Source organism: Miscanthus floridulus, chromosome 3 (genome assembly GCF_019320115.1).
Source record: "Miscanthus floridulus cultivar M001 chromosome 3, ASM1932011v1, whole genome shotgun sequence".
Taxonomy (NCBI): Eukaryota; Viridiplantae; Streptophyta; class Magnoliopsida; order Poales; family Poaceae; genus Miscanthus; species Miscanthus floridulus.
Genome location: NC_089582.1, coordinates 118,516,220 through 118,539,172, shown reverse-complemented (window position 1 = coordinate 118,539,172; position 22,953 = coordinate 118,516,220). Strand labels below are relative to the sequence as shown.

The 22,953-nt window shown below is 43.2% G+C and overlaps 3 protein-coding genes across 5 annotated transcripts; 1 reads left to right on the top strand and 2 right to left on the bottom strand.

Moving 5' to 3' along the window:
* Window positions 1-1,181: 1,181 nt before the first annotated feature.
* On the bottom strand, window positions 1,182-4,614 carry LOC136542195 (probable inactive purple acid phosphatase 29). Its single transcript, XM_066534521.1, has 4 exons — window positions 4,059-4,614; window positions 2,886-3,277; window positions 1,899-2,349; window positions 1,182-1,683 (listed from the first exon to the last, which is right to left on the bottom strand). The coding sequence occupies exons 1-4, from the start codon at window positions 4,378-4,380 to the stop codon at window positions 1,649-1,651; spliced, it is 1,200 nt and encodes a 399-aa protein (XP_066390618.1). The 5' UTR covers window positions 4,381-4,614; the 3' UTR covers window positions 1,182-1,648.
* Window positions 4,615-10,987: 6,373 nt separating this feature from the next.
* On the top strand, window positions 10,988-12,639 carry LOC136542193 (glucan endo-1,3-beta-glucosidase-like). Its single transcript, XM_066534519.1, has one exon. It carries the CDS (start codon window positions 11,431-11,433, stop codon window positions 12,472-12,474), a length of 1,044 nt encoding a protein of 347 aa, XP_066390616.1. The 5' UTR covers window positions 10,988-11,430; the 3' UTR covers window positions 12,475-12,639.
* Window positions 12,640-12,780: 141 nt separating this feature from the next.
* LOC136542192 (pantothenate kinase 2) lies at window positions 12,781-22,405 on the bottom strand. Of its 3 annotated transcripts, none has more exons than XM_066534516.1 (23): window positions 21,873-22,405; window positions 20,873-21,085; window positions 20,640-20,695; window positions 20,086-20,202; window positions 19,794-19,913; window positions 19,623-19,717; window positions 19,449-19,542; window positions 19,115-19,246; window positions 18,192-18,304; window positions 17,870-18,062; window positions 17,287-17,498; window positions 16,695-16,736; window positions 16,560-16,608; window positions 15,733-15,815; window positions 15,549-15,665; window positions 15,410-15,473; window positions 14,932-15,078; window positions 14,656-14,808; window positions 14,154-14,237; window positions 13,863-14,057; window positions 13,692-13,763; window positions 13,167-13,263; window positions 12,781-13,074 (listed from the first exon to the last, which is right to left on the bottom strand). In XM_066534516.1, exons 1-22 carry the CDS (start codon window positions 22,129-22,131, stop codon window positions 13,174-13,176), a joined length of 2,700 nt encoding a protein of 899 aa, XP_066390613.1. In that variant the 5' UTR covers window positions 22,132-22,405; the 3' UTR covers window positions 12,781-13,074; window positions 13,167-13,173. The 3 variants fall into 3 exon arrangements, with proteins under 3 accessions (XP_066390613.1, XP_066390614.1, XP_066390612.1); XM_066534517.1 differs by having other exon boundaries at window positions 12,781-13,045; XM_066534515.1 differs by having other exon boundaries at window positions 12,781-13,058; window positions 21,873-22,404.
* Between the last annotated feature and the right edge of the window lie 548 nt (window positions 22,406-22,953).

Sequence of the window (22,953 nt, the reverse complement as noted above, 5' to 3'; positions counted from 1 at the left end):
ATTTTTTTCTAGAAAAAGCATACTTCATGTGCTGGTCTCTAAAAAAAATTTCGGCGAAATTTCGGCCTAATTTCACGAAATTCAGATAGCCTTGTTCAAAAAACTGTTTATAGTTTTCAATTTTATAAAAAGTGGTTTGTCCAGTGTCATCATTTAGAGGCCGCATCACCCACCAAAATTGACATCCCACACCTTCCGTAAATCGAATTATTATTCGAACTCGATTTCCAAACCCCCTCACCAAAAATATCACAATGTCTTAGGAAGCAGTAAGGATTTAAAGCAGTTTAATAGGGTTTGTTCCAATGGATTTGGACATTCTAAATCAACCAATGGTTTAGCCTTAGTACATTTTCTCTTTGAAAACAGCTCCCTCGATCATGTTTTCTAAAGCACCCACTGATAACGATGTTGCAGTGGAGATGGTAAGTTTGGATGTGCGAACGAAAGAGAACAGGTACTACATTTGAGGTATACCTCATCATTTCCACGTCACCATTACCTCGTGAAGGTGAGCTCGGATTCTTAGATTGACGGGGTTGTGAAAGGAATAAAAGGAAGAAGATGCTGCATTGGCTTCCGCTCAAAGTACTCCCTACTCTAATATTCTAGAATGGGTTGTTCTAATTTTGGTGGTGGCCAAATTTTTTTGCAACACCAAAATTAAAAACCCTGGTTGTCAGTATTAGTAGTAGGTTTAGTACGTGGAGAATTTAGGGTGCAAGGCGAATTTGGATGCCTCTCTCAGCAGAACTAGAAGCATATCCCGATCGTTGCCGTTGAATTTTCTTAAAAATAAATATATTTTATATTTAACATTACTATATGGTATTCTGTATACCGTGTGTATATATATGGATTTGACATGCATGTTATTTTATTGTATCGGATCTAGTAAAAAATGGTAAGCTAATAGATATTTGATCACATTATAGACGAATAGGTGAGGAAACCAATAGTACATGCGGATGACGTTACGTTAATAGATTAAAGATAAAAAAATATTGCACATAATAGAGATGATGTGGATATTTTTTTTTGTAATTAATAAGGAATGACATGGATAGCCTACATGAAAGGATTGCAAATTAGTGGGACACTTAGAGGGGGATAATGTGGACATCTTGCATGAAAAAATAAAACATCTAGTGAGGTTTAGCTTGATAGGACTATATAGATACTGATGGCAATTTCTTACCTGTCAGCTTCTTAATTGATTGCATACATATAAGAACATTCAGTAGTTATATGAAAAATGGATATTGTGGTAACTCTGAGGTTTCAATTGCTGTTGAAACTTGAGAGATGGGACTACAATGACATTGCATTCTTGTTTTCCTTTGACAGAGATGGGACTACAATAACATTGCATTCTCGTTTTCCTTTGACCATTGCACTATATATGAGACCACTTGCAATAATTGACAGCTGCACCGAATTGCAGCTACTTATTTTGTAAACATGGAAAAATACAACAGCAGAAACCTGCGTGTATGTGTCCGTATATGATCTTCTCCCCCATGTACACACTTCTGCATTTTCCACTTCTATAGTAAATTGGCCATCCAACATTCACCGAAGGCACCCATAGTCTCATACTCTACAGTTGCTGTATGAGATCCCTTACGGAGCACCATTCCTGTCTGCATCAAAAGTTAACTACAGGATTCTTCCTGCGCCTCCCTGTCAGGCAATTCATAGGTTAGTTGTTGCATAGAAAAAATAAGTTCACGTCATCAGGAAATAAACCCTACATGAAACATCATATCACTTGTCCTAGATACTTTTTCCCCCTTTTACGAGAACCATTCACAGAAGGCACCCGTAGTCTCATACTCTACAGTTGCTAAGGCAGGCTTGAGTTAAGCATCATATCCAGGCATAAGAGAGTGTCTTACAATTAGAGCCTCTGTTCCAGAGGACCTCAGAGTCAATTGTGCTAAGATGTTTATCATCAAGCCTCTTCCATGTCTTGATGGACTTGACGCCTCGCCATTCACCATTGTCTGTCTTCTCAAGTTGCACAGACACCACCCTTGCTCTCCTTGACCACCCAGCCTTCCCATAGGCATGGTAACCAAATCCACCAGCATAGCAGAGCTGAATACCACTGAGCTTCCCGCAGAAGTCATTAATGTGATCATGTCCCACAAAGGCAGCCCTCACATCTCCAGCCTCCACCATGGAGGCAAAGAACCCAGAGTTAATTGATGCTGAGCTGATACCCTCCTGCTTTACTCCTGTGAAATTGGCTGCCGTAAAACTGCTGAACTCTGGTAGTGGAATGTGGAAGAACACAAGGCCAGGTGCTGGTTCCTTCTGTTTCGGGTTCTCATTCATATACTTTGCCTGCATTTTTTCAAGAACAACTATGATCGATAACATAGAACAATGATGATCTTCTGTACAGAAACGAGTGTAAATACATTCTTTGTAGTTTAATCTGCTCGTACCAATCTGGTCCATCTGGCATTTTAGATATGTTCAGTTTTGTGAACTATAGCATTACCAAAATTAGATACATTTGTTTCAACAAGCCATGTCCTTGACTTAAGACTTCAGAAAGGATTAAATATTGCATCTTTGCAGAGTTAAGCTTGGTACAGCAGATAACTTAGTGTACAATTACTAACTCCATCAAGGCATCAACCCATAGTTTTAGGAACCTTCTAAGTATGCTCGCTCAAATCAATGCACCGTTTCATTTAATTTAGCACTATGATATAGTTTCTATAATGATAATAGATGGATCACAAGTGAAGAAAATAATCTCCAAACAACAATCCTGATTTGTTTGAGCTTGTTGTACCAGGCAAAAAGGTAAAACATAGAGCAATGGGTTAAGATGAACATTTTTCCCAAAAGAATGTCAGTAAGTTGTTAACCTGTAGACTTGAAGATGTTTGTTGGAACCAGACTTGCTGCGAAGCCTTGATCCAACCATAACCATTGATTGATGGTACAGTAGAATAGTCACCACTGTCTAGGAAATACAGGTTGAGCACTGATTTTTCATCCATGGGTGTTCCTTCAACCCCAGAAACTTCCAAATTGTAATTTCCATAACCATCAATTTCAATTCCTTCTGGATTGAAGCTTGAAAGGCTGTTTTTCATGCCCACAAGGTGACGCATTACACCCTCACGTGATAGTGTACCCTCTTGGTCATGGTTCCCAATCACAGCAGCCCAAGGTAGTTTCATGTCAATGGCTGGGGCAATTGCTGCATCCATAGACTTGGCCGCATCAGTTGAATCCGCACCATAGATGTTATCACCTGCCCAACAAAACTGTCATAAATTAATACCCTAAACATGGTATGCACATGACCGTCACTGTTGTGCATGGTTTAGGAATAATTTTACTACAATATAAAAGCAACGGCTTCGCTAAGTTTCTGTTCCTCCCACACCCAGGTTTCCAAAGCTGCAGCTTTGGAAAGATCAACCATAATTGACCGTGAAACAACACAACGAAACATGACAGTAACGTAGACATAGTCAAAGGCAGCTACATTTGTACTGTTCTCTGATGCATTACCCACATTCAGTGCCCATTGCCTTCATGGACGCATCCATCATCGTGCCAGTTGCCCAACGTTGTCATCCAAGGCCAATCAACAACTGGGACCACACTGAGTCGTCATGGCATGCTACCCGTCGCCGGGGCCCCTTGATTTGGAATTCCTGAATCCAGTCCGGAACACACAAGCTCCTCTAGTATAGTAGGCCACGTGCTGTCACTTGTGCAGCCCGTGACATCCTTCTTGAACTAATCAAAGCAGCTGAAGCTACACTTCTCTACAGAATTTTTTTCAGAACGGGATCTCGACCACGATCCGTAACAACTTCAATGAACTAAACATCTCTCTCATCACCATCGCGCACACGCTGACTGACTAATCTTTTCACATATTCTATCCAACTGAACGACAACGGCAACCAAACTACCAGCACTAGCGATATGGAATCGGATTAAAAGCGAGATGGACAAGTCAAATCGATTGATTACTTAATTGGCTAAGTATCTGTGGACAGGGTCGGATAAGCACGACCGACCTGTGAAGACGACGAGGTCGGGGTCCTCGGCGCGGAAGACGCGGTAGAGGAAGGCGGTGGTGTTGAGGTCGGTGCAGCCGGCCACCTGGGACGGGAGCACGTCCTCGCAGCCCGTGGTCCGGCCGTCCGCGTAGTGCATGTCCGCCACCTGCACCACCTTGAACGTCCCGCTCTCCCGCCGGAACCGCAGCTTGCCGAACGCCCCCTTCTCCTTCTCCTTCCCCGCGGCGGCACCGGCCACGGCGAGCAGGAGAAGCGGCAGTAGCAGCAGGTAGGCGCCGCGCCCCCCGCGTCCGAGGCCGCCGCCGCCGCCGCCGCCCATGCTGATGCTGGCGCGGTGCGGTGCGGCGTGCAGTGAGATCGCGAGAAGGAATCTGGGGACTGCCTGCCTAGCGGGTCACTTGAGGCCTGACCGTCTTGGGAAGGTTGGTCGTTGGTTCCGATTTTGGACGGTTCCGATTTTGTTATTGGGAGGAGACGAGGAGTGTCAGCGACGCCGCGTCGGTTCCGCGCCCGCGGCTGGAGATCACTGAAACCACGGAGACGGAGCGGCGTCGGCACGGGCACGGCCCGGTGGGCGTGTGTATGTGATTTGGGTTTCCCGATGGAATGGAATGGAAACGCGACCCAAACCCAACGGCGAGGTATTTCCGACCCGGTTGACACGGGAAGGTCCATCTCTATCACTAATCTATATCAGGAAGCTCGTCGTCGTTGAGTACAGCAGAGGTGCCGCCGCCGATACGGACCCTATGGGTGAGAGTGAGACACCGGAGATTGGCCCACCCAGTGTGGCAGTCTGCGGTACTCGCTCAGTCCCAGAAAAAAAGTATCAATTTGACTGATTCGAAAAAAATACGTGCAATATTTATATTTTTAAATAAGTTTATCATGAAAATATATTCAATGATCTATCTAATAATATTAATTATGTATTATAATTATTAATATTCTTTTACATATAATTGGTTAAAATAAAAAAGTTAACTTCTCGGAAAACGATAATAACTTTTATTTTGGCACATAGGGAGTACAGTATACGTCATCAGAAATACCCACGTTACGTTGACCGGGTATAGAATGCGGATAGCGTTTGCTTGGATGGTGAGGTGTGATAAGATAGATCTGCCTCTGATTTTAGGAATATGTTGGTTTCATCTTTGTTTTTAACATACCATAGGATGACTCAATCTACCACACGTATCAACAAGTGAATTGGCTCTATTCTCGAATTTTTCTAGGATAAATTTCGTCCAGTAGTGTCTTTGCATATGTCAAATATAAAATTCATACCACAAGTTTTAATTAAAGTTAGCTTAACCTTCCAAGTTCCAACACAAGTCTTGTACTCGTTAGTTCATGCAAAGTTCACACATGGGAAATTTTCTACTAAAGTCAGTTTGTGGGTCATGCCATTACCACAAGCTGAACCTCCCAAGAGGCATAAAGAGGGCTCATGGATGTTGTCAAAAAATAAAGAGGGCTCAGGGATGTAAAAAGTACCCATAGACCAGCGACCAAAACCTAGAACTATTTATTACAGCTGGATTATTATAATTTGGATATTTTAGTTTTATCTCATTGTATGACAGGTGGATAAAAATCATGGTTAATCCATATTTGCACTAGAAATTAGGATGGCTTTCATATTGTATTTATATATTTTAATTATTGCCTTCTTGTACTTTTAGGCGGATAACAATCCTTGTCAATCTGTTATCGTACCAGAAGTTGGAATGACTTTCAACTCGGAGGATGATGCATATGTATAATTCATATGCCAGGAGTATTGTCTTCGGTGTTAGAAAGAGCACCAGACTAAGAGCCGATAAGACTTTATATCGTATAAGCATATAGTTTGCATGTAATATGTATAATTCAATATGCTGCCATTAGAATTGTGAGAAGAAACAAATAGATGATAATGAAACTTCAAGAGCACAAGTTGCACGGATCTCTCGAAAGGCGACATCTATTGCATTGAAGTGCTCAGTTTCAAAAGTCTTCTTGATGATTTGGAGAGAGCTATTGATAAACTGGACTTGGAAGCTGATAATTCATTAAGCCAAAGACCTACCCAAACTTGTGGGGTTTCTCAAAGTTGTATTGAATATGCTGGTTACATGTTAAAAGGTAAAATATCAATCAGAGCTCCTCAGGTGCTAACAGGTCCAAAGAATTAAAGATAAAAAAAAGTACTTGAAAAAAGAAAGAAGAAAAAGGCCACCAGAAAGAAAAAAAGGTACTTGCATTAGTTCAAGCATGCATTTTTCCCATCTCAGTTTTATAAGTAGTAATGTTTATCCCCTATTTTTAATCTTAGGAAAACAAGCAAAGAGTGCAAAAGACAATACAGAACTTAGGCAAGGTCCATGAGAATTGATTGTGAGTGCAAAAGACAATCCAGAATTTGGACAAGATCCAGAAGAATTTATTGTAAGACAAATGACCCATTTTTTTTTCTCGAACAGTGCAGGAGAACTGCACATCATTTCATTAAGGTAGAAGAAAGGTTATAAGGGTTAGCGACCCGACACACATCCCAACTCACACACCCCACACCCTAGACACTAAGATACAGACTCGCCACCCAAAGATCAAGAACGACCAAAAGCCTCCGAGCATTAAGCTATATCAGGCAGCGACCTGATAACAAGCTCCTGGAGTTTGGAAGACCCAGCCGAGCACCAAAGCCCCCCTCTGCGCTAATGGACCTAAGGACCTCCTGAACACTTGGCCTCTTATTATCAAAGACACAAGTGTTACGGTGCTTCCAAATCTCCCAGGCCACCAGGATTATCAAGGAATTGAGGCATTTACGCGCTTCTTTGGGGACAGCAGCAGTAGACCTCTTCCACCACCATGAGAAACAAGTTACAGCAGACTGTGGTGCCAAATGTAGCAGCCCAAACTAATGCAAAACCAGGGACCAGACTTGTCTAGCAAAGACACATCCCACTAGCAAATGATTTATTGTTTCATCCTCTTGATCACATAAGGGGCAAGACTCAGGATGGGGCAGATTCCTCTTTGCTAGTCGATCAGCTGTCCAAACCCGGTTGTGAAACACCAACCAAATGAAAAACTTACAGCGCGGGGAGCCCAAGTTTTCCAGATCCTTCTCCACGACCCAAACTTGATGGATCCAAGAAAGAAGGCTGCATAGGCAGACTTGCTACTATATGAACCATCCTGCGTTAACTTCCAATTATATATGTCCGGGATCTATGGATGCAAAATAATTCCATCCGCCCTATCCCAAATGTGGAGGTAATCAAGCAATACCTCTACTGTATGAGCTCCCCTAATATCTTGAACCCAGCTTCTATTATGCAGAGCTTGGGCCACAGTCCTTCTTTTAGCTGTTCGTTTTTGAACTGCATTGAACAGGTTAGGTGCTATTTCTGCCACGGTATGCCCATCCAGCCATCTATCTGTCCAGAACAATATTTCCTCTCCATTTCCAACTATGGCATCAACTGCAACATTAAAGAGGGCCCGGGCTTTGTGAGGAACAGCGATAGAAAGACCAGCCCAAGGCCTTTCAGAATTTGTCTTTTGCGCCCACAACCACCGAATCCTAAGTGCCCAACCAAGGAGCTCAAGATTATGGATCCCAAGGCCTCCATATTCAACTGGTCTCTATACCTTTTCCCAGGCTACCAGGCAATTGCCTCCATTGGCATGTTGGTGACCCTTCCAAAGGAAGCCCCGCCGCTTTTTGTCAATAGCCTTAAGCACCCATTTAGGAAGGTTCAGGGCTATTAAGATATATATAGGGACAGCAGTCAGCACAACCTTCACCATGACTAACCGCCCAGCCCTGTTCATTAGAGAGGCCTTCCAACCAGGGAGATATTCTGACACCTTATCTACTAAAGGCAACAACACCTCCTTAGTTGGTTTTCCAAGTGAGAGTGGGAGGCCAAGGTACGTATAGGGGAAGGCCTTTATTGAACAAGAGAGGACGCTTGCAGTGTGTGCCAATTCCTCATCAGTACAATGAATAGGGGAAACCGAACTCTTGGACAGGTTGATTCTAAGACCGGAGGCGTGTCTAAACAATTCCAGAAGCTGTCTGACAGTGATCAGATCCAAGTTGTGGGGTCTCAAGAATATGACTGCATCATCAGCATAGCAGGAAACCCTGTGTCGTGCTTGCTGAATGGCTAGCGGCTACATCAAACCCGCCAGAGTAGCAAAATTGACCAGGGAATTGAGGACATCCATAACGAGGATAAACAACATTGGTGACAAGGGGTCTCCCTGTCTAAAACCACGGTGATGCAAAATAGTGTCTCCAGGCACTCCATTAACAAGTACTTGTATCGAGGAGGTGGACAAGATCAAGCAAATAAGGTCTCGCCACCGCTGACCGAACCCTACCTTGCACATGACTTCCAGGAGAAACGACCAAGAGACAGAATCAAACATCTTGGAGATGTCTAGTTTAAGAAGGATATGTGCCTCCTTCTTCTTATGCAGAGGTTTCACCATCTGTTGGACCAGCATAGAGTTGTCATGAATCTTCCTTCCCCGCACAAAAGCGCTTTGGTTTGCAGAGATTAAGGAAGGTAACAGCGGTGCTAGCCGATTAGCCAAAATCTTAGTCACCAACTTGGCAAAGCTATGAATCAAGCTTATAGGACGAAAATCCTTCACTTCAACTGCATTTACTTTCTTAGGCAGTAGGGTAACATAGGCCGTATTCAATAGCCTAAATTTGAATACATGACCACGATGGATGGCGTCCAACGCCATCAGCACATCCTCCTTAATAATGCTCCAACATGATTTGAAGAACCTCCCTGTGAAACCATCTGGCCCAGGGGCCTTGTCCAGGTCCTCTTTTATGGTAGTCCAGACTTCCTCCTCAGAGAATGGGGCATCAAGATCGGAAAGATCATGGTGCTGCATATCTAAGTTAAGAGTATAGTCCCTTACTGCAGCACTGCCAAGAATGTTCTCATAAAAATCATCCACTGCCTTCTGTTTTTTCTCCTGCGAAACGACCACCTGATCTTTCATTTGTGATCCATGCTCTCTAATGACATCAACACATATTTATTTATGATAGCAACAATATGTTCAGATATAATAGTGGGATAGGAATGGCGGCTCAGAGAAAGAAGGAATTCCATACATAAATAAGAAAATACAAAATCTATGTACAATACAACATCCTATTTCTAGCCACCAATTAGACTTTCTTTTATTTTTATCATGTAGATGTGCCTTCAAGAAACAACACCACCAAGAGAGCACAAGTGTCCGTTTATATCTCATCAGCCAAACACCCTGACATGAATACACATTTGCTTCTCTCTTTTTTTTAAAGAAGTCGGGAGGGAAGGCCTTACCTAGGCTCTGCTCGCTTATCTTATAATCCGTACTTTTCAGTTTGTTTTTTCAGTCGAAACAATATTTTTCTCTCACAACAAATCAGCCAGAACAGTGTTTTGGTTTATTTTTTCGGTGAAGCGAACAGGCCCTAATTTGTATTAAAATTGCAACTGTACAAATGTAGGTTCAAAGCCATGAGGCTCACAGAAGCGACAACAAAAATACAAGAACACATTTGCATCTCTCAGTATCAGGTATTATTTGCCTGCCAATAACAGAAGGTTCCAATGCTGAAGGTCCCTTGAGTCTGTTGTTATTACTGTTCAGTGAAGCAGGGAAACAAGCAACGCGACTTAAATCAGTCATTCTGTCAAAATCTGACACATAAAACTAACAATTTCAAGAATGTGTCAATTGGTGTGTAGGGTGCTTTTGTTTCCAGCTTACTTCTAGCAGCATCTGACACATGAAACGTCGATAAGACCATGGCCCTGTTCGGCTTACCCCATATTCGGCCTGTTCGACTTCTTTTTTTCAGCCGGAACAGTATTTTTCTCTCACAACAATTCAGTCGGAACAGTGTTTTTCAGCCAGTTTCAGCCCAGCGAACGGGGCCTATCTCCAACAATCGCTACCCAAAATACAAGACACATTCGTCCTTTGGGTAACGCTATAGGCAAAAGATTCAATAACTATTTTTGGTCTTCTCCAACAACAAGACCTAAAAGACAACCCTTTCTGCAAATAGGTCTCCAGGAGAGAGGATACTCAGATTTAGGTTACACCTCTCTCGACACCTAAAATTGGTCTTTCATATAGGTACTCTGCTGGAGGCTATAGGTATTGTGTTGAAGACCCATTTTAAGTTTAGGTTCCGAAACGGGTCTCCCGTTGAAGACAGCGTAAGATAACAAGGATCTGGAGCATACCACTGTACTCATTGACATAGCTTATTCGGTTTTTTGGGTCTGTAATTTCGACAAACACTTGCACATGGTGTCGCTCGCTGCTCACCTTCAGTGCTCAACAACCGCAAATGCAACCACCTGTAAAGGAAATCAACAGAGCATTTCACATTTGAAACTAGGTACAGAGGCAGAGAGAAGAAGGCGGAGGATCCGCTGCCGCCGCCGCCGTTCACCGGTCGACGGACGCCCATGCAAGCGCACAACTCGACGACCTGCGGCTAGCCTCTCGCCCTTGTTGCCTGCGGCTAAGGTCGATCCAAACAAAAGCCACGACTCCTCACCATCGGACCTCACCCGGCAGATGGACTAGTGGAGCACCGAAGGATTTCCATGGACGAGGGGAGCAGCTTTACGTGATTTTGGATCGAGCTGCCTTGAAGAAGCAGCAGACTCGGCTCGGAAGGACGACGCCTCGGCTCAACTCACGCAGATGGTGTGTGTGCCGTCTCGCCTGGTGGGCCAGCGGGACACGCGTCGCTCTTCTACGCGTTGTTGCAGCGGGAGTGGCGTGCGACGCAGCTGCGTAGAACTCTTTTTTTTCCGCGCAGGGATGCTGCCACGCCAAAGAGAGAGCCGTCCATGGTGCGGGCGTCCTGATCAATGCATTTGCATCTGAAGCGCTTGGAGAGTTTCCAGTCATCACACCAACCGCTTCATCAATGCGGACGTGCTTTCTGGCCATTTCAAAATTCAGCCCCGCGTGCCGGTGGACGTTCATGTCGGCCGTTCCTTCTGCTTCCAAAAGATGTACTACTGGAGAGAGAGGCTAGTCGCTAGCACAAAAGCAAAAATTTAAAACCCCAACGGCTATATGTGTCAACGGCCACTACCAAGCCGGGCCAAACAGCCAATCGAACAACCATAAAGCATCAGAACCAAGCAGTGTGTGACCCACGCTTTTTATTCCAACCTTAACGTCCTCGATCCGCCACAACTACAAACAACCAGAACCCTACTATTCTTGGCAAAGCAAAATTCTATTTAACGGCGACAACACAACCAAAGCGTGGCATCCCCTTCCTAGTCCCTTTCCCTTCCTTCCTTCCTTCCTTCCCTCACCAATGGCCACGAGAACAGCGTTGTGTCTTCTGGGCCACGTCCTCCTCGCCGTCGCGTCGATAGCGGCGGCGGCGGCCGGTGACGCGGGCAAGATCGGCATCTGCCACGGCCGCGTCGGCAGCAACCTCCCACCGCCGTCGGCCGCGGCGGCGCTGCTCAAGCAGAACGGGATCACCAAGGCGCGGCTCTTCCTTCCCGACCCGGCCGTGCTCCCGGCCTTCGCCGCGGCGGGGATCGACCTCATGGTGGGCGTGCCCAACGAGAACCTCACCTTCCTCGCCGCGTCGGGGCCCGAGGGCGCGGCGCGGTGGCTGCGGTCCTCGGTCCTGGCCCACGCCCCCGCCGAGCGCGTCCGGTACCTCGCCGTCGGCAACGAGGTGCTGTACAACAACCAGTTCTACGCGCCGCACCTCGTGCCGGCCATGCGGAACCTGCACGCCGCGCTCGCCGCGCTGGGGCTCGGCGGCAGGGTCAAGGTCTCCTCCGCGCACGCCTCCTCGGTGCTCGCCGCCTCGTACCCGCCCTCCGCCGGCGCGTTCGACGCGGCCTCCCTCACCGTCCTCCGCCCCATGCTGCAGTTCCTGGCCGACACCGGCGCGCCCTTCATGGTGAACACCTACCCTTTCATCAGCTACGTGAACGACCCGGCCAACGTGCAGCTCGCGTACGCGCTCTTCGGCGCGGGCGCCGCGCCGGTGCACGACGGCGCGCTGGTGTACACCAACCTGTTCGACGCCACCGTGGACGCGTTGGTGGCCGCGCTGGAGAAGGAGGGGTTCGGTGCCGTGCCCGTCGCGGTGACCGAGACCGGGTGGCCGACCGCGGGGCACCCGGCCGCGACCCCGCAGAACGCCGCGGCGTACAACGCCAAGATCGTGGAGAGGGCGGTGCGCGGCGTCGGCACACCCAAGCGGCCCGGCGTACCCGTGGAGGTGTTCCTGTTCGACCTGTACGACGAGGACGGCAAGCCCGGCCCCGAGTTCGAGCGCCACTTCGGCATCTTCAGGGCGGACGGCCGCAAGGCGTATGACATCAACTTTGCCTAGAGCTGATAGTTTCTGGAGTGACGGACGGCTTGTTGATTAGTGGATCAACTGGTGTATGCTGAAGAAATCTCTCGTCTCTTATGTTTTACCTGTCTTGTTGCTCTTGTGCACCGTCTCGTTTAGTGATTTATCTATTCTACCGTACAATTTAACTACCGATTAAAATACATGGTGACAGCCTTTCTCAGAATTGAAAACATCCATGCAAGAACTAATAACTGATTTTTAGCATTTGAGTGACGGCATTGTCCCGGCAAGTGAACAAATCTTGGATTGATTCGAGCACGGCATAAGATCTTTCCAGGGTATGTTACTTCGGCCCTGCTAGGCTGCTATCGAGTTCTCGCTTTTCGGGTACACGGACACCAGTTGGCTGGCTCAAACCTCTCCATTCAATATTTCTGGAAATGGCCTTTAAAGCCTTTATTATATTGTTTGAGACAACACTATTATCACAGACACTAGCTGCATATTGTAAGGGCGCCTTCTTGTACCCCTTACATTGGAAGGACCATTATGCCGTATGCAGTATGATTGTTTCTTTGTCTCGCCGGCTGCACCAATCAAGTTGCTTCTGCTAGTTGCTGCAAGAAGATAAAACTGAAAACTGGTGATAAAACTGAAGAAAAGATACCCACTTTGTCAAAACTACCAGATTTAAGCAATGCCGTGGCAAAATTAGTGAGCATTACCATATTGTTAAGAAACTGGTTCAAATTTACAGATGCAGTCGTATATATTTCCATTGAAGAGCTTTTCTGCCAATCGCTGATTCTTGACCATAGCAAGCTGCGCACAAAAGCTCTACTTGTAAACTTTTTAAAATGGCATACATGATTAGGTGGGACATCTTATCAAAGATTCTGCTCTGACTCCAACAAATTGACAGAAAGGTAAGGAAGTTCCAGATTCAGCTGAAGCTACATTGGCAATTAAAATCATTGGAATTCGGAGTTGACTGTGCAGAGTGTCTAGAGAAAAAAATACTGCTGTTTGTGCTGTGTGACTGAGTCATGACTACAATTATATTTGAAGTCCATTGCCTATGACTGAAAATATTGTTGTAGTCATGATCTGAAACTGATCTAACCATCAAATTTCTTATATATAAAATCTATGATTCTTTTTTTTTTTTAAGATGAGGAAATTTCTTGCAATCAGAACTATCAAGGTTGCCTGTGTAGCAACCAATGAGTAAGGTTTGCAGAAACAAGTACCTTTAGAGCATCACACTTAAAACGGGCATTCAGGTTGGTATGCAGTGACCGCCCCATGCCCTCTAAAATTAACTGCATCATATTGGAAAGCAAACCAATATTATAAATAACAGAACATTGCAAATGATTCTTGCATGAGAAAATGGACAGCTAAAAATGCTGCAGCCTTACCAAATCTGCATCCTTTGCAGCAGCAGCAAGCTCTGAGCTAACCTGCCGGAAATCAATACATGGACTGCCGCATCCATTCTCAACAACCATTAGTGGCACTGACACTGGTTCATCCTTGAGATCATCTTGGATGCCAGCCATTGCATCAACTATCAACCCACCAGCTTCTGCAGCTTTCCGAAGGATACCACAGTGCTGTGATACATTATCATTTGAGTTATATATATGAACTTAGAGCTAACGACAATAGATAATACAGCTAAGTGGCAAGGGATTGTATTTACTTTGTACCTTTGAGGCTTCAGCTATAATTTCTGGAAGTTCATTAGCAGTAACATCATTCAAAGCTGGCAACGAGTTTGCAACAAGAACTACCTGATCACATTAAACATCTATCTATCATTAGAAAATTTATGACAATTGGATATACCATAAGTAATCACCAAATGGGATTTTGAAGGTTTGCTTCAGTCAGTTAATTCACGAGGTCAGCCAGACAGCTAAAATCATCTCCATTTTTTATCAGTTCTGGGTTGTCACAAATAAGATCTTTTAGAAATTATCACAACGTTCACCAAGGATGTTTTCCATTTTTTCATGCAGTCTATATCTTCAACGAAGGAAATAGGAAAAAAATAAATGTGACATATACATTAGCATGCAATATATCGTGTGTTCCCTTGATTGAGTCTCTGCAGCCAGCATTCTGTCTGCTCTTTCTAATTAAATTCAGTGTGGAGCAAACCTAACAAAAAAGGCAAACTCTTTAGCTTTTCAGCATTTCAATTTATACCTCTGTTCCATGGCGTAAAAGCTCCCGAGCTAAAGGAAGCATTCCAAGGACCACATCAGCACCTGAGTTATCAACAAAAAGCAGTGCTCTTTTGTATGGTTGGTCCTTTCTATCAGTAAGCATTCTCTTTTTGAACATATCGAAGTCATCAATCTGCAAGAAAAAGTACATAAAGTTAATGATACAGTTTGTGACAGCACAACTCTTTTTTTTTATAACTCTCAGAGGTCGCAATGCAACTGTAACATTTAAAAAGTTCAGACTTGGAATACTTGCCCGCCAAGGACGTTGCATCTTCTTGCGGCTCATGCGATAGATTTCTATTATAGTTCCCTTGTGATAAAGGTCTACACAAGCTCGAGATCCCCAATCAAATATATTTGCAGCAAGGACACCTTCAATTAGAGCAAGCAGCCTAGCTTCCTGGATATCCATGAAATGTACACTCAGATGAATATCTAGAGTTGAAGCTTCGCTACAGAGGGAAAAGAAAAATAACAACAATGACAAAATACCCCTAACAGTGACATTGGAATGTTTTGCTTTTGCTAGAAACACATTTAGTGGTATTTTGTTAAACGTGGACTTATGATCGTGGCATGAACCAAAATTTCTCATGTTTTCTCATCCACATGCTGCCAATAGAAAACTGGCATAATCGCAAGTAGATAACTTGAGCTATCACAGAAGCAAATGTTAAGATGACTTCAGTTACGTGCAGAATTAAGCAGAAAGAAGCCCCTCTGTCATATACCTCATTCATACTATCCAGTTCCATCAGAAGATCTGGTAAAACAGCCAGTGAAGCTTCATTTTCCCTTCAAGCAGAAGATACCAGAATGTTAGACAAATGAGAGCATGTGTGCATGCATGCGCACATATAGGAAGCCAACCTTTGTTTGATGCTAATATATGCATCAACAAACTGAAATTCTCTCAGACATTCTTCCCTCAACTCCAACAGGTTGACCAAACCAAACTTTCCATAAGCAGCTGGCTCCTCCATCAATCTAACCTGACACAAGTTAGGTAGCAAAGAGAGAGAGCAATATTGACATGCAACAGCAATTTTTTTACCTTGCCAGATGAGCAGAAAAGGCATGCGCAAATGCATCTCCCCGCCTTTTGGCATCATCAGTCCCACCTTCACTAGCAACTGCCTACAAATGATAGAATGCACAAGTTAGCCAAGAATATACTGTTTCAGGATTCCATCTACTCCCAAACAGACAAGAAATGGATATTCAGGTAAATTTGATTGTTACGACAAAATGAAAAACCATATGTGTACTATCTCAGCCCAAAATATGCAATCTCGATGTAAACTTGATTGTGATGATAGTGAAGTGGAAATATCGCCTTCATTACAGTCAAGGAGCTAAGCTCATTGAGGTTTGGAAACAGCAACAAGTCCCTTAACAAGGGAGTCTCTGTTCCTTTTGGCAAACATTTGTGGCAGGTGCATACCTGCTTATGTGGAAACCGATAAAAGGTGGTGTGTATAATGTTGCGAACTACAAATAGTAGGCAGTTTACAGCTTGATATACTTACTTGTAAGGACCCAACAACAAAGAAGTTAGATATTTTTAAGAAAATGGATTTGGATAACATAAGATCAAGGGTGATACAATTTCTGCTCCATATGAGGTGTGGTTCTAGCCTTATGGGGTTACAGACCGCCTCATGCCGACTGTACCAGAGATGCCATTCTATTCTATAGGCGGATTCGGAAACTGAGGGAGATACATCTGATTAAATTAGCGAATACTGGAAACCCAGTCTTGGATGGCTTGATGATTGTAGTGAGTGAGTGAGAACGACATTTGCATACCTTTTTTAACACATTGTCATGAATAAAGCAAAGACGAACTATGCAGATGTCTTTGCAAGAGCAACATCATACCTTGTCCACAAGGTCTGGCAAATGATCTGACAAAATCTTGAACCAGTACCTAGAACGATGATCTCAGATATCACCAAAGGACTCAATTGTTATTATAGTATTATATATATACAAGTAAGAGAAATAGAAGAATACTTGAACTCATCCTGGTCAAGATCAATTGTGTTTGGTTCATACCTGCAAAACAGATCAATTATCACGATTTAGAAGGTTGGATATACGCTGAAACTTCTTGCGTACCCAGTGCAGAGAGCTCCCGCTCTGTGCGGGGTCTGGGGAAAGGTGTCAGTGGCAAGCCTTACCCTCGCTTGTGCAATGCGAGGAGACCACGACTCGAACCCGGGACCTTCCGGTCACAAGCGGTAAGACTCTACCGCTTGCACCAGGCCCGCCCTTCACGCTGAAACTTCTTGCATTAGAGAAAAAAGATGCAGAAACTTGTTTATTACTATTGGTATCACAGCTACAAGGAAAAACTTAACAAACTGGTAATTTGATGCAAAAAAAACTGCTTAGCACTAACTTCTAGAGCCTTTTAGGAAACGGAAGCTGAGATCCATTTCTGTACTGATTTTACTGCAATAGTTTAGTATTTAGTTGGTCTTTTCTGGGTTGACTAATAGAATTAAACTATCTAGGAAGTTTCATTTTCGATAATATGAAATTTCACCGACTTCCACACACATAATATTAGAGAGTACACACATGAGTTAAACAGTTGTCTTACATCTTTGGATCTTCTAACAATGGAAACACATCCAATGTGGGTACAAGATGGAGAACGCCGACATTTAGTGCTGCACTTGCATCTGACCGCAAAATGTCACCCTTTGAAGTCGGCCTTTCAAAGCCTCCCATACCTGTTGTAGCTGGAACTCCCATAGGTACAGGGGCTAAAATCTGAGTACCCTTCTGCACAAACTTCTCCATCCATGATATCTGTACAGTTCAAAATGGAAACATTTTAAAATAATATTGGCGATCAGAAGTGAACTAGATTTAATAAACGATGTTGAATAAGAAGGAAATGTTATCTCATTCCAGCATAAAATATTAACATAGTAGCAAAAAGATATCGACAAATTACAGCGACCTTTTCAATAGAGGTAAAAATTTTGGTTGATCCATTTGGTTCTTGTGCATGCTTGTCATGCAGTTAGACTGAGTGACATCTGACATCCATTTCAAGTTTTCAAAGGTGTAATTTTTTCGAGCATCAGATTTGTGTTAGTAGAGGATGCCATACTCAGAAAAATAACGAAACCATCATAGCCATAAACTTAACCATGATCAGGAGAAGATGTCCTTGCCTTCTCATTGAGATCTCCAAGAGGTGGCCCGTGAATCTTTCCACCAACATATGGAGCACCCATTGGGAAGCGTTCAACCAAATGATGTGCACTTAAGTCATCAAGACCATGCTTCTCATAACTCATAAATGCACCAAGAGCTCCAAGAAAGCCCTCATGGCGCAGAAACATAGCTTGTGCCTCTCCTTTTGACCTTTACCAACACAGAGAACATTGGGAGGACATTACTTTCAAAATTAATATAAATAACATAGCAGACCACAAAAAGGGCGGCGGGGGGGGGGGGGGGGGGGGGGGGATAATTTTGGGGAAAAAAAATTACCAGAAATGAACTGCAAAAGAAATTGTATCCATGGTGTAGGCATGACCACGGATGAAGAATCCACCAAAAAATATCCTCTTGAGTCCATAACGAAGTGCGTTAAGATAGGAAATCTAAAAAAAAAACGAAGAAACAGGACCTATAGCTTCAATTGAGTTCAAAATAGACCACAATAAATTAAAGAACTTAGGTATATTTCGGAAAAGGTGAAATGTGCCCGTATTAGTATGAATTGATAAAGATGACTAAGTGTTCAGTGATAAAACAACAACAATGGCACTTTGGAGCTTTAAAATCAAATGTACTTCTTCCGATAAGGAACTATGTACCAATCATAAATTCAAAATCCAGGGCATTGTAAATGAGTGAAATGACCAAAGACTACAATTTGTATTTTAGCAACTTAGCATGCAACATCAAGCATACAAAATATGTGGGTTTACTTATTGCTATGAGCACCATTAAAAGTTATATTAGACCTCCACCCACCAAAGAACCAATTTCAATACACTGTTTAGAACTGTCATAGTGTCATCTAGTATCATCTTTGGCATTGCTCGCTCTTGGTTTCATTAATTTTTCAACCTATCACTTACAGATTATGAGAAAAGACACTATATAGCATAAAAAATGCTGAACTATCACTTATTTTATTGGCTTCTTCAGAAAAGAACACAACCACTCAAAGCTAGGCGAGATTCCTGGATAAATCAAGCACACAAAAAAGTACCACGTTTAGATAAGCTTCATTCACTGTTTGGTTTACTTGTTCACATTTTTCAAAAATCTTTTTAAATAATTGTCAAGTGTGTGTAGCTATAGAAAAGGTCTGATGAGAGTACTAAACCATTTGTTTTGAACACTTATCTCACTAGCCATTCACCATTTATTTACCATATCATGTCCTGACAAGATTGACATACCTGGCCAATGTTATATGAAATCATCCGTAACAGAGAGAGCGATATATCCTCAGGTCTATAATCTGACAGCTCCTTGTTTTCTGAAATTATCTTTCCAAAACTAGAGGCGATTGTAGATGCTGAAAGGCCAATCTGCCATACAGCAGAAGCATGCATAATTAATACCCACATAAGACGAAGTTTAATAACAGTTGGTCTAACATACAGTGCACACTGAATGTTATCCTAATAACGGGTCAGACTAGCAGCTTTAAGCAGTGCATACAATAACTTATGGGAATTATCAACATGTTTTACAAATATTTATATTTACACATTTTATGCTAATAGTAACCTTGGAGTAGTCCAGACCACCATATATGTCTCCTACAAGCATGTCCATGGTGCTATTGTCTCCACGCTGGCTCAACTCTAGCAACTCATCAAAACTGAGACAAAATTACTGAGTTTAGGAGAAATCAAACTTGATACAGAAATATCTGATGTCCATGGGCGGAAAAAATAGCACCTCTTGCACTTTGTCATTAGCCTCCCCAATCCCCAGTACGTACCACCACCAACATTTGTCCCACTTACTCGCTGAAATTTCCCATGCCCGTCAACCTTTGAAAAAGAATGGTCAACAAGATCCGGTGAAACTCAAAAGAAGAACAAACTAGAAAGCTAACCTCAAAGTTACCTTGATTATACTAACACCAGATCCGACATTAACAAGAAGGAAGGGAAACAAGTCATTCTGATCAATCTGAACATATTGCTTCTGGCCATCCATATGTGTAAAAGCTTCATGACGTATAGCCTGCCAAGTGCAGAAAAAGAGTGTTATTTACTTGCCGGTAATTTGTAATTTAGATTCATGAATGTTATCACACTTATTAACATGTATTAGTTTAGTACATCTCCAACAATCCACTATAAACATCACATACAAGATAGATGCACAGTAGAATATGGCCTAAATAAATTGGAACCTTAAGCAAAAAGTTTGCTCCAGCCACAAGACAGTCCATTTCATCTTCCTTTTCAAGGCTGACTCCCAATCTTTCCTTGAAGACATCTGCATACTTGTATGCGCCACCACCTGTTGCCTTTCCACAAAATAAACTCAGCAACAAAATAATCCTAAGGCCATAAAACCAAATAAGGACAACTAATCTGTGCTTGCAAAAATCAAGTATGTAATGTGATCTAAAAATGGAAGAATTATTAATGCAGCAATAAACAGCGTCACAAAAAAAGACTATTAATTCAGCATCTTTCCCTTTATCCTTTCAATGGATGAGAGGATCTGTAGGCCTTTCCCCTTTTTCTATTTAAAAGGGCGTACCCAGTGCAGAGAGCTCCCGCTCTGTGCGGGGTCTGGGGAAGGGTGTCAGTGCGCTCTATTTAAAAGGGCCTTTCCCCTTTTTCTATTTGTTGTTCTTTTTTCTTATTTAAGGACTCTTGAGGTGCCCTGAATCCAAACATTTACTTATACTTATATAGTCTTCAGACATATCAATCATGCTGTCTCTTTAGTTTTTACCTTAATTACAATGTCATCAGGCTGAGCTCCCGAGCGCCACGAAGGTGAATCAATTCCTGCAGCATATATATAACTGCTATTCAATGCTAAGAAAAAACAGGTGAACCATGATTCATAGGTATACAGAAGCAATATTGAAGAAATACCGAAACTATGTCAACAAGGTGATGGAAATAACTAGGAAGATGATACAAAATTCCAACTGTTTACAATAAAAAACAGTGTTTGCATACCACCACGATGTAGTTGTTTGGAAGAAATGAAATCCAAACATTCATTTAGCTTCCCAGTCTCGAACTTGACAAAGTGGAGCCTCCCTCCAAGAATTGGGTAGCTTCTCCTGCCACCATTAAACATCCCAAGTCTTCTCTTTGTGGATATCTTGCGCTTATCCTCAGCGGAGAGCTCAGCATGTCGCGAGAAGTATACCAGTTTTATAAGAGAACCTAGAGGGAAAACATACATTTCAAACTTCAGAGAACAAAATGTCCGACCCTTCTACAGTGAAGAAATTATTGTTGGCAATTGCAGGTTGACAATGAAAAATAAAACTCTGAACCAATTGTAGAAACTGGCACATTTTAATCCATCAAGCACATACCCTAACAGTTTAGGAGGAACAACAAGAGTTGGAAACCATATGCACAATCCCACCTTGACGGCTTACTGTTGCAAGTAGCATGTTATGTTATCACCGCTATCAATCCGTAGATACACTCTTAAATGGTTCACACAGTCGTCCTGAGATGCAGTAGCAATATGGAAATGTTCAGTGTGGACTGTGGGACTAGCAGGCGGAAGTGCCGACTTCTGAAAATTCGACCACAGTTGGGTTTCCACGGTCACATGCTAAATTGCTAAGTACTAAGTCCATCCCAAAAAGAATGCAATTCTAGCACAGTGTCACGTTTTAGTACCTTAAATTTAACCAATTATAGATAAAAAATATCCATGTTTATGATACCAAATAAATACCATCAGATTAATTACGAAATGTATTTTCATAATAAATTAATTTAAAGACATAACTGTGAATATTATTCACTAAAAACGTGAACCATTTTTCGTGGCACGCAACCTTGCATTCTTTTAAGGAGGGAGGTAGTATCCGGCATCTCATCTACTTTGATTAACCAACTGGACACAGGAGCTTACACAGCTACCAAGCGATAAACACTGTTGAGTCCAACAGTGAAGCGGAGGCGGGGAGACGCGCACGGGGCACGCACGTACCGCCGATGTCAAGGGCGAGGTGGGAGATGTCGTCGGATTGGTTGGGCAACAGGATGGTAGGGTTGCGGTCCTCCAGCGTCCCGTGGATCGCCGCGCCGCTGAGGTCCAGCTGCGGCCGCGAGCTCGACCGGGGCAGCATCGTCGTCGCGGTCGCCTGCGCCGCGGAAGAAGACGTCTCCTCCTCCTCCGCTTCGTGCTTCACGCCCGCCCCTCCTTCCCCCAGCTGATCCTGGATCGGGTCGCTATTATTGGCCGCCATTTGGATTGGACCAGTGCAGTGGGACGGAGTGGAGCCGCCACCAACAATCCACCAACCAAAATCTTCCCGCGGCGCGTACGGCGCTGCCGGCTGCCGCCTTGGGGAGATCGAAAGCACCAAACACGCGAGACGGAAACGAAGACCGGCGAATCGACGATGGGCGCCAGTCGTCGCCCACTGGGTGGAGAGGAAAGCGGTTGAGCGGGCGCGGATTTGTTGCTTGCGGTTGCGGGCTCGTGGCTCTCGGTGAAACGCAAACGTTGCGGAAAAGTCAAAATCTGACTCATGTTTTGGACTTCGGATGCCTTTAGGAGAAAATACCAACCCAATAACGAGTTTTTTTTTTTTTTTTTGTGAATTCCCAATAACGAGTTTCTGGGAGAGATACAAGACGTGTTATGGAGATTTGAAACTCTTCGCTCGAGCGGAACCTGAAAAATAGTGAATCAAGAGAGGAGAGGTCTTGGGAAAAATAATTTTTCTTTGGGGTTAGGTTGAGAGAACCGCCGGAGCTACAAGATCTCCAAAATAACGATTTTTTCTTATCGGAGGTCAGAAAAGAGGATCCCTGGAGATGCTCTTAGGCCCATGCTCCCTTCTCCATGGTCGCTGTAAACTCATGTTGACGCACTAAGTTTAACTAAATTTGTAAAAATATATATAATATTTATATATTTAAATAAATTTATTATAAAAACATATTTAATGATCTATCTAATAATATTAATTATGTATTATAAATATTAATATTTTTATACATATTATATTAAAATTAAGAATATTTGATTTTTTCATGAATAATAATAATATTTTTTATAGGAC

Coding starts and splice junctions, on each gene's coding strand:
- LOC136542195 (XM_066534521.1), bottom strand. CDS start 4,380: ATGGGCGGCGGCGGCGGCGGCGGCCTCGGACGCGGGGGGCGCGGCGCC. Junction 3,278..4,058: donor CGACCTCGTCGTCTTCACAG/GTCGGTCGTGCT, acceptor TTTGTTGGGCAG/GTGATAACATCTATGGTGCG. Junction 2,350..2,885: donor AAACATCTTCAAGTCTACAG/GTTAACAACTTA, acceptor GAAAAAATGCAG/GCAAAGTATATGAATGAGAA.
- LOC136542192 (XM_066534516.1), bottom strand. CDS start 22,131: ATGGCGGCCAATAATAGCGACCCGATCCAGGATCAGCTGGGGGAAGGA. Junction 19,543..19,622: donor CTAATGACAAAGTGCAAGAG/GTGCTATTTTTT, acceptor ATTTTGTCTCAG/TTTTGATGAGTTGCTAGAGT. Junction 18,063..18,191: donor TCTTTTGCAGTTCATTTCTG/GTAATTTTTTTT, acceptor GTGTTGGTAAAG/GTCAAAAGGAGAGGCACAAG.
- LOC136542193 (XM_066534519.1), top strand. CDS start 11,431: ATGGCCACGAGAACAGCGTTGTGTCTTCTGGGCCACGTCCTCCTCGCC.